The sequence below is a fragment of the Papaver somniferum genome, chromosome 7, assembly GCF_003573695.1.
Source record: "Papaver somniferum cultivar HN1 chromosome 7, ASM357369v1, whole genome shotgun sequence".
NCBI lineage: Eukaryota > Viridiplantae > Streptophyta > Magnoliopsida > Ranunculales > Papaveraceae > Papaver > Papaver somniferum.
This window is the reverse complement of record NC_039364.1, coordinates 37285353-37295129: the sequence shown is the minus strand read 5'-3', so window position 1 is coordinate 37295129 and position 9777 is coordinate 37285353. Positions and strand designations below refer to the sequence as shown.

Here is a 9777-nt window from a genome sequence, read left to right as displayed (position 1 = left end):
TCATGCTCAATTCAACAAAACCTAGACTCACTGTCTAATCATGTCGACGACTGACTAATCAAATACATGTATGCTTTGCAGACTCCACGTTCGTGAGATATCAATCACGTCGCATGGGGGATATAATTAGGGTTTTGGTCTGGCGGCCTACAACACGTGTGTTCATCCACGATGAGAAATGTGAGTAAGTCGTGCAAGCGGTTGAGGGAGTTAGCAAAGTAGTGGGTGGCCGATCAACCAAGTCTCCACACTACACGGAACTGGTTTTACCACGATCTCCCACTTTCACATTCTTTCACTCAAGACACTGTCACGCTTACTGGGATCAATGTGTTTAGTATTCTGCCAATATAAATAAGTTCTGAATCGATGAATAAAGACATCAACATTCGTCTACACAACAATTCTCGATTGAAACTTATTTCCAGAACTCAGCAGTTCATTGCAGAAACCCACAACATATCCACAATCCTTGATCATCATTGATCCCACACAATTCTCAACTTCCCTCCTATAGATCAACCCATCTCCCTCTTTGTGACCGAATTGACTCTGGAACGGCCATTGACTTGGTTTAGGCCGGAGTCCTACAGATTGATCTCTCGAACTCAAAGCACTCCCAATGCATCTGTGTGAGGTTAAACATTTTGCTTGGTTGAGGAGTCTCGCCCTAACCATCTTCTCTTCAGTTTCCTAAAAAACCAACAAATCGTTTTCCCCCCTACAACAGTAGAAACTCTATATATTAATACTCCATATATTAATAATCTCCACATATTGATATAAAATATAGTCCCGATTTGTAAAATCTTACATTATCGACCTCTATATATTACTCCCTCTGTTCCTAATTAATAGGATGATTTTGTTTTTAGAGAAAATTAAGGAAATTAAGAAAACTAATCATTGAAAGTGGTCCTCATGACACTTGTCAATAAAAGAAGTGAAGTGAAATGGTCCCATGACACACTTGTCAGCAAAAGAAGTAAAGTGAAATGGTCCACATGACACTTGTCATCAAAAGAAGTTAAGAAAAGTGGTCTAAGAAAACTAAAATAACATTTGACTTTCCCAATTAGAAAACCAGTCTAATTTTTTTGAAACATTTATTTATAGAAACAAGCCTATTATTTAGGAACGGAGGGAGTAATAAATTTGTGCGTGCCTAGAAGTATTCATATACGGAGGTTCTACTGTATATTAAGTGTAGTAGTGGTATTAATCTTGTTGTTGCTTAATTGGTTCCTCATTTTTGTATCGAATGTTCGACCTTCCTCACATAGGCGCAAGAAAGGATCTAAGGAATGAATTCCCAACAAATTTCCCCATCAATAACACACGTTGGCGAGAAGCTGTGAATCAAGCAGAGACAAGAGGAGATAATCAAGTATCGTTCGGGTAATACACGAAAATATCTCTGGATACGTTCACGTGGCTATAACCTTGGATCAACTGCATCGAAACCCTATGCCACCATCAAAGTTCTTATGGACATTGTAGTCGTGCACTGGCACATTGATAACTTTTTGGACTCCCCGCCGGATATCAGAGAAAGACCACCAATCTGTATACTCTACGTGACATATGACCATCACTTCTTCTGTCTTGTTTGCTAAATTGCTCCGGACTATAAACCTTTCAGAGACACACAATTTGTGTGATAATGCCAGTATCAAGAACACCAGAATATGAACAGTAGATTGAGCGGTCGTCATTTCTTAAATTTTAGTTGATCTTAATATCTATACTCTTGATATCTTAAAATGACTTTGTCTTGACTCTCTTGATGTTTATTTATAGCGGATAGACAGCAAGAGATTTCGGGTTGAGTAGTAAATTGAACAAGGATCGATTAAAAGCTAATAAATTCCGCTCATAGCTGCATGTGTTTGGTTTGATGTTGCATTGCTGCATGTGCAAGGTTTCATTTTCGAATTTATAAATTGATGAACATTTATCAATTGGCGTTTCGATACCATGTTTTACTCATACTGCAATGCATGTGTCAGTGTCATGGTGCATGTGTGAATGTCATGGTTTGCCATATGCCACTGGGTACCTTGTACACCCTTAGCCAACCAGGTTTTTCTTTGTTGGTTAGCCCCTTGCTTGTTCCCAAAATTTGGAATATCAAACCTCCCCACATAGTTTAGAATCTTTCAACGGTCTTACAGTTGATTGACGGTCCCACTCCCGCCAGATGAAACTCCCTCCTCTCCTAATCATGATGTCCTTCCTTTCTGTCTGTCATCAATTTTTTAAAAATGCATAACAAAAGATTCTCATGTTGAATTAGCAATTTTCTTAATTATCTCTTCTCAATTATTATTATTGAGTTGAAGTATGAATAACCCAGAAAAGCTCAACATCATCAGTTGGATGAGTTTGGTAAGATAGTAGTTGTTAAGACGCATTCGGAAAGGTCAGCCTTTTCCATTGAATATTTTTTTTTCGCTTACTTTTTACTCTTATTCAGCAATACCTATTTCTTAACTTCTTTTCGAATTCAGTACAAGTCTACTTTGCGGTATTCTATTGAATATTTTTCCTTTGGGCTGTTCTTATCAGCTTAGTTCATTAATCCATGTCAATAAACTTCAGCTTGTATGCTGTTATTGGTTGTTGGCTTTTGTTTATTAAAAACTCCAGCAGGTATGGTTATTGAGATTTTTCTGTTTATCACTTTGTGTTCTTTTAAGGAACATAAGCTAAAATTGAGGAGCTTAGATTGCTCATTAAGTCTGGGTTTATGGGTAAACAAGGTCTCCTAAAGTCGTCTTATGGGATGAACAATTGTCAGATTAGATGTAGTGAAAGTTCGCCAGGAGGTGATCATATAAGTGGGAGGAGATCATTAGAGGGAGAATATTTGTCTAATAAAGCTAGTATCCATCATGGGTCGAAAAATGATAGCATACCGTGTTCTTTTGCATCTAAAGGGATGTATTATGGTCGGAGGCAGATGTTTTTTCTTAGTCATGTGAGATCAACTGCTTTAGTTGTTGCGTTCATGGGTGCTCTTTTCTTGTTGGATTCTCTTATGTTTTCCATAATTCATTCTATGAATCTTCAAATTAGTCCGTCCCGGATGGAATCAGATGGGTTACAGGTACGGTTTCAGCTAATTCGTGCTGTTTACTGAGTCATTACTGCCAACGCTATTTTCTTGTATTAGGATAGTGTGGAATTGTGTAGCTCGATCATGTTGGCTTCCTTATTCGGTTTTCATGGTTCTCTGCCCTTACTATGTAGACATTTGGTGAAAATCCTCAGTTAACTGAGTTTGTCTTTTCTTGCATGTCTTTCTGAAGGGTGACGGCCATGGTGCTTATGACAAACAAGAACGTCCACCGGTAGAGATGTATAGTCAGCTTCTTAATCTGGCTTCAACCGATCTTACAAAGGTTTGTTACATGAGAAACAGAACTTTATTAAAGAGTACTGTCAATTTGCATTCGCTTGTGTGAGTACATCATTCGCCTTTTGATATGCTACAGAAAGGTGTGGAACCTGACTTATCGACATTGTGGGAGGAACCATATAAAGAACAGGCATCTGCATGGACACCTTGTGCAGATAAACAGGGTTCAACACATCAAGGTGTGCTTGAACTTTCTCTTGAGAATGCTATCAACTACTGCTGATAATTCACAACATTATAAGATCATTAACAATGTCATTACTGTTTATACTGGCAGGGAAATCTCCAGTAAACAATGGATTTATATTGGTCAGTGCAAATGGTGGTATCAATCAACAACGAGTTGCTGTAAGGCTTTTTTTAGTTTTCATGGTTGGTGGATTATACGTGCAAATTGTGCCACTATCATATTCTCATTTCATTTATCACTGATAGAAATATGTTTCGTTTAGCTTATTAACATCATCGGACAGATAAATATTTGATACTTGCAGGTTTGCAACGCCGTTGCTGTTGCATCTTTACTTAATGCAACTCTAGTAATTCCCAAGTTTCTCTACAGCAATGTTTGGAACGACCCCAGGTAATCATGTTTACAGTTCTGTCTCATCTGCATAAGCTCATTGGGACCATATGGAGATGCATCATAGGATATTTTTACTTCTACTTTTTGAATGATCTCCTTTCTGTGGAGATTATCTTCGCCAAAGAACTGCAACTTGATTCAGCCTCAAGTTGTCAAAAAATAGCAGACTTAGGTTCAATTTCCGTGTATCAAACGATATCTAATCTGGTAACCTCGTGGAATGCTGTCAGTATTTTCAATACACCAGCTTGTTTTCAGATGGTTTGTCAGTAGAAACTAGAAACTGGATGCTTAGAATATTTTCATATTTAATATATGCAGCCAGTTTGGAGATATCTATCAAGAGGAGCATTTCATAAATACAATGAAGGATGAAGTGAATATTGTAAAAGAGTTGCCTTCTCATTTGCAATCTCTAGACATTGAAGAAATTGGAAGCCTAGTATGTTTGATCTCTTACAGAATATCTTCCTGTATTTTGTTGACAAATTGATATTTCATGCATTACACTACCATCTGAAACCTTCTTCCTCTATGAGCAGATAACAGATGCAGATATTGTAAAAGAAGCCAAGCCTGCCGACTTTATCAGAATCATACTTCCAATCTTACAAAAGAATGGAGTAGTTCATTTCCTTGGCTTTGGCAACCGTCTAGGCTTTGATCCACTGCCCTTTAATCTTCAGGTTAGTGAACATAGAGTGATTTCATATTCACAAGAGATAAAGACGTGTAACGAATTTTCTAAGGAAAAAGATAGAAAGAGTTACAATTCCATATAGTGTACACAAACACACACTCTTCTTATTGTTACTGAAACACGTGCCGAAATTTATTACAGAAAATGAGATGCAAGTGCAACTTTCATGCCTTAAAGTTTGTACCTAAAATCCAGCAAGCCGCTTCATTGTTGATTAGTAGAATACGGAAGACGGATACTGCTAGGAGTCTATTAGACAACCAACTACTTGGAAATTTCACAGCAGGTACTCCTCCGGAAGGACACAATGCTACAAGAGAACCTTCAAAATATCTTGCACTGCACCTGAGGTTTGAAATAGACATGGTAGCATACTCGTTATGTGCATTTGGAGGAGGAGAAGATGAGGCGAAGGAGCTTGAGGCTTACAGGAAAATTCACTTTCCGATTGTTGTCGAGCGCTTGAAAAAGACAAAGTACGTTTCTAGTGTTTTCGCAGATCTTGATAGTATGTGGCAGAAACTACTTTTGATAATTTTTAAGTGATTTGAACTTGGTATTAAACATAGAAAAGGGAACTATGATTAGAATGTCTTTCTGTGATTTGCTGTTGTCCTGACACGGTTGCAGGTCTGTTTCTCCAGCAGAACTGAGGAAGTTAGGTAAATGTCCACTGACGCCAGAAGAAGCAGGACTTGTGCTCTCTGGTCTTGGTTTTAAGCGCAGTACTTACATCTATCTTGCTGGGTCTGGTATATATGGGGGAAATTCTAGAATGCATGCTCTGACTAGGTTGTATCCTAATTTGGTCACAAAGGAAAATCTTCTGACACCATCTGAACTTGCACCATTCAGGAATTTCTCCTCTCAGGTAAATTTTCAATTCCAGTTCGACCATATTTAATGTATCCTTATCTCTGATACTAAAACCAATGGGGAGGTTTGACAATACTTTTTCAATGCAGTTAGCAGCTCTGGACTTCATTGCTTGTGCAACATCCGATGTATTTGCTATGACTGATTCAGGCAGTCAACTTTCTTCACTTGTGTCTGGATACAGAGTTTACTACGGTGATGGTCAGGCTCCTAGTATAAGACCCAACAAGAAAAGACTTGCAGCAGTTTTAAAAGAGAGCAGCACAATCAGTTGGAATAGATTCCAAGAAAGAGTAACGAAAATGATCCAGGAAGATCAACGGGTGAATGTAAGAGGATTTGGTCGAAGCGTATACCGCCAACCAAGGTGCCACGAATGCATGTGTAAGCTTCACTAGTTTCTGTAAATATGTCAAACAACAGAAAATTTTCCCAACAGTTTTTTCACTGCAGTTGTACATGATTTTAGTCTTGTGGTGTCACCTTTTGTGTATCATATATATGGAGGCACCATTTTGTACATTCGAATACACAAATGTCATACCCTGTTGTTTTTATGAACTTCAAGCATTGATCTTCAACTTACAAATCTTTTGCTATAATTTCAGGTGTTAAAGTGCCACTTTCTTCGCTTCCTGACTGTAACTAAATGTAAAATCTTGATAAAGAAATAAATAACCGTTTTATTGGATTAAACCACACTGATATACAATAAATAAAAATCAGTGCAAAAATTAAAGCAGCTATGCTACTTTTGGCCTAAGAACATACAAAATTATGCCTTCATAATCTTTTCCATTGAGACGTCAGTGATCATTGATATCCTCTTTTTACTATCTAGCGAAATTAGTTTCACCTTTTTCTCAATTCATTCTTCTTGCATGGCATGAATCATGCCGGAGGGAAGAAACGGTTGAGGTTGAACGGTAGAGTGTAAAATTCCTCATTCCTGCTATCCCCTTTAAATGTTCGGAATTTTACCCACCATGGCATTCCTCTGTCTCTTGCAGCATCCTTATAATCGAGTGTATTGTCGAGGAAAACAGCTACCATCAGAGCGACAGTCGGGGATGAAGAAAAGATGGTATTGATGATGTCGTTAAACTGCATAGAAAACATATAAACTCAATAGTTAGGTTCGCTGGAAATTTTCAAAATACTGTCGGATGTTAAACATTTAACTAGAAAACACACCCATCCAGCCCCAGTGTGGGAAGGGCCATGATTAGCCTGGGCAGTGAATTCGCGGAAGTACTCTGGAACAGATAGACCAAGGAAGAGTGACACGCCTACTATGAACAAGTTTCTCATTGAGTTCATGTTAGTGAACTGCAAAAATGACAGCCCAACTGATGCTGATACAAACAAAGAGAAAAAACAATCAGTTTTAAGGCAAAAGAAGACAGTGAATTGATGATTATACAGGAGTAACTCAAATAGTACGGAGTATCTACATACCGACAAGTCCAAACAATACACAGTAGATGGCAGCAAAAATGGTGAATGGAATTGACGCGAATAGTGCACCAAATTTCCCTGTTTGTTTCACAAATGGGCTGTGTTAGAAAGAGGTGAAGAGTTACTTGTTTCTGTTGTTTTCTGCCATAGAACAGTGAAATTTTCACTTACCCAAGATTGAGAAGAATATCATGAAACCAGCTGCAATTTGAATAACTCTTCGACTCCCTACTCGTGTAGCTCCCAGAAGACCCACATTTTCACTATAATGGAAAACCATCCCCAGAAAATGAGAAAATGAAGAAAACTCGATGAAAAACAATTGATGTGCAGAAGTATAACAATGACTTACATAGACACGGTAGAACCAGTTCCGGTTCCAAAAAGCCCATCCAATAGAATTCCAATTCCCTGTTTGTCAATCAAAATTTATGTTGCAATTTAGACATGTTTATTTTCGTGATCAAAACATGGTTTTCAACACAAACTTTCAGATTCTGTCAAAGCGTAACAAGTTGGCGAACATTCTTACCTGCCACCCGATCCCACGGCTAAGAACATAAGCTGGAGGAGGTGTAGCACTTGCTAGCCTGGAGGCAGCCTTGTAGGCTCCAGTTGACTGGAAATTACAAAATCAAATTTATTGTTAGGAATTTTCCCTTGTTTGTTGTATTCTATATATCTATACTTTGTAAGTACTCTTTAAGCACCTCTATCAAAGATACAAATACAGCAGCCATCATCCCAAATGCATGACCGGCATCAAATGTAGGTGCACCCCATTGAAGCGGATATGGGATTTTGATCCTGCATTGCGAAATACATGTGTAATCAGTTCAACTGAAACTTCCCCTCAAATATTGCATTAAGTTTTAGTTAACCGTGGTGCCAGTGGCATTAAATTGTAACTAATTATCAAGTCAGTTTCATACCATGGGGCAGCGGAAATGAGATTTTCCATGTCAGTTCTGCAGTGAACTTGTGTCAAGTGTGGACGGTGTTTGTATGCTCCACTTGCGGTCAACAATTGTGCATAAGCCCATATAATTGCGATTGACAGAATGAGGGAGAAACGCTCCATAATGGGCAGGTGTCTTGCCTGCAAGTTCTTTAAGTACTGCACACAACAACCAAACAAAGAGGTGAAAACAACTTAAACATCTTTTGGTTGCAGTTTTGTTCCAACGGGGAAAAATTACAAAAACAAAAAAGAATGCTATCAATTACCTGCGATAAACCAACAAACAAAATGAGCATTGGAACCCCAATCTCTACACACCCTCCAATCTGATTTCAGCCATTAAACCAAAATTTTCAGAACTAAGAAAGAAAGTAAAAAGGGCAAATTTGGAAATAAACTACTCTGGTACAATTTGGTGTTTTTGCAGTACTGTACCAGTGGGAAGCCTTTGTCAAATAAGCCAAAACCCACTAATGAAATTACTGGAACCATTCCAAGTGGACTGAAAAACCTGCACAACAGAAAATGATGAAATTTACTTAGTTTCTATCAAAAAAAAACTAAAACCAGCTAGACTTAATCCTCCATTCAAACAGCATCTCGAATATGCAAATGCACAGTATTTGAGGTGAATATTTAATATAGTAGGTGTTTGTTTACCTAGAACAAATCCCCCATAACTGACTGTAACCAAGAATGATTTGAATACTTGATGCTACTATCATAGCACCCTGAATTGCTCTCATTGTTGCCAGAAATCTCTGCAAAAAAACAAAAACAAAATGTAATTAATTAATTAACTAAGAAAATTAATCCTAGTTGTACCTGGATTCTAATGTCCCATCCTGGGATAGGATTAGCCCAAACCAGATAAATTTCAAGATGCTTCAAAATTTAATCTAAAGAAAAGAAATTGGAAAAAAGAAAAGAAGAATAAAGGTAAAGATAAAAAGAGAATCTAGGGATTATATATGATTCTAGTGGATGGAAAATGGAGAATTTTTGTAAAAGAACTAACCTGTTGAGGATCAACAATTTGTCTCAAATTGGAATCATTGATAATAGACATGATTGGTACTACAAATGCATAAGAACCTCCCATGACAGTAGGTAATCTTGTCCCAAATAATGTTTGTATCAAAGTATTAATTCCTCCAACAAATAGTAATGTTTGAAATACCCTCACTTTATCACCCTGCAAAACCCAAAATAAAGAAGAACTAAGAACACCATACAGTACATGGTGGTGTAAATCAAGTGTAAGAAATACACTTACATCTGATCCTCCCATTGCTGGAACAAGAAGAGTTGGAATCATAACTGCAGTTCCTAAAGCTAATATATAGTGTTGGAATCCTAAAGCAATTGCTTCTCCTGTAACAGGAAAACAAAAAACTGTGAAAAATGAATTGTTTCTTTAGGAAGACTAAAATGGCTTATTTAGAAAGGGATGATTTAAACATACCCCATGAAGGATTTGAATCAATGCAATATTCAAACCCTTGAAGTTGATCCATGGGTTCATGATGACTTATTGCTTCTTCAACTTTTGGAGCTTCAGCCATGATTTTACAAATTCTAACTTCAGTTCTTTGCCACTTCTCTCTGCTGAAACCTGGGGTATCTAAGACAACCCACCACTGAAAATGATTGTGATAGAAAGCTGGAGATGATGAGAAAGAAAAAAAGATGAAGTCTAGAGAGAGAGAGAGTAAAAGTAGTGAAGTAGTTGCGAAGGATAAAAAGAGGGAAAGAAGAGAGACCAGAGGTGATAA

At 37.6% G+C, this 9777-nt stretch overlaps 2 protein-coding genes across 3 annotated transcripts; one reads left to right on the top strand and one right to left on the bottom strand.

Moving 5' to 3' along the window:
- The first annotated feature begins 2540 nt into the window (after nt 1-2540).
- Nucleotides 2541-6144, top strand: LOC113296998 (O-fucosyltransferase 8-like). 2 transcript variants are annotated; one of them, XM_026545372.1, is made up of 10 exons: nt 2541-3109; nt 3312-3404; nt 3498-3600; nt 3699-3769; nt 3916-4004; nt 4329-4449; nt 4550-4693; nt 4849-5183; nt 5338-5578; nt 5673-6144. In XM_026545372.1, exons 1-10 carry the CDS (start codon nt 2750-2752, stop codon nt 5979-5981), a joined length of 1866 nt encoding a protein of 621 aa, XP_026401157.1. In that variant the 5' UTR covers nt 2541-2749; the 3' UTR covers nt 5982-6144. The 2 variants fall into 2 exon arrangements, with proteins under 2 accessions (XP_026401157.1, XP_026401156.1); XM_026545371.1 differs by having other exon boundaries at nt 3699-3793.
- A 104-nt stretch (nt 6145-6248) lies between these two features.
- LOC113297000 (nucleobase-ascorbate transporter 2-like) lies at nt 6249-9777 on the bottom strand. The gene is made up of 14 exons (XM_026545373.1): nt 9468-9777; nt 9279-9376; nt 9021-9197; nt 8663-8763; nt 8438-8513; nt 8269-8328; nt 7974-8158; nt 7752-7848; nt 7574-7660; nt 7394-7452; nt 7213-7304; nt 7042-7119; nt 6778-6938; nt 6249-6687 (listed from the first exon to the last, which is right to left on the bottom strand). The coding sequence occupies exons 1-14, from the start codon at nt 9565-9567 to the stop codon at nt 6475-6477; spliced, it is 1584 nt and encodes a 527-aa protein (XP_026401158.1). The 5' UTR covers nt 9568-9777; the 3' UTR covers nt 6249-6474.

What these genes read in the sequence shown, in the direction of transcription:
- LOC113297000 (XM_026545373.1), bottom strand. Translation starts at nt 9,567, where the DNA reads ATGGCTGAAGCTCCAAAAGTTGAAGAAGCAATAAGTCATCATGAACCC. An exon ending in GATATTCTTCTCAATCTTGG is followed by an intron (nt 7,120 to 7,212) that starts GTAAGTGAAAAT and finishes TGAAACAAACAG; the next exon opens with GGAAATTTGGTGCACTATTC. An exon ending in CCCACACTGGGGCTGGATGG is followed by an intron (nt 6,688 to 6,777) that starts GTGTGTTTTCTA and finishes TTTTCTATGCAG; the next exon opens with TTTAACGACATCATCAATAC.
- LOC113296998 (XM_026545371.1), top strand. Translation starts at nt 2,750, where the DNA reads ATGGGTAAACAAGGTCTCCTAAAGTCGTCTTATGGGATGAACAATTGT. An exon ending in ACAGGGTTCAACACATCAAG is followed by an intron (nt 3,601 to 3,698) that starts GTGTGCTTGAAC and finishes TTATACTGGCAG; the next exon opens with GGAAATCTCCAGTAAACAAT. An exon ending in GGCTTTTTTTAGTTTTCATG is followed by an intron (nt 3,794 to 3,915) that starts GTTGGTGGATTA and finishes TGATACTTGCAG; the next exon opens with GTTTGCAACGCCGTTGCTGT.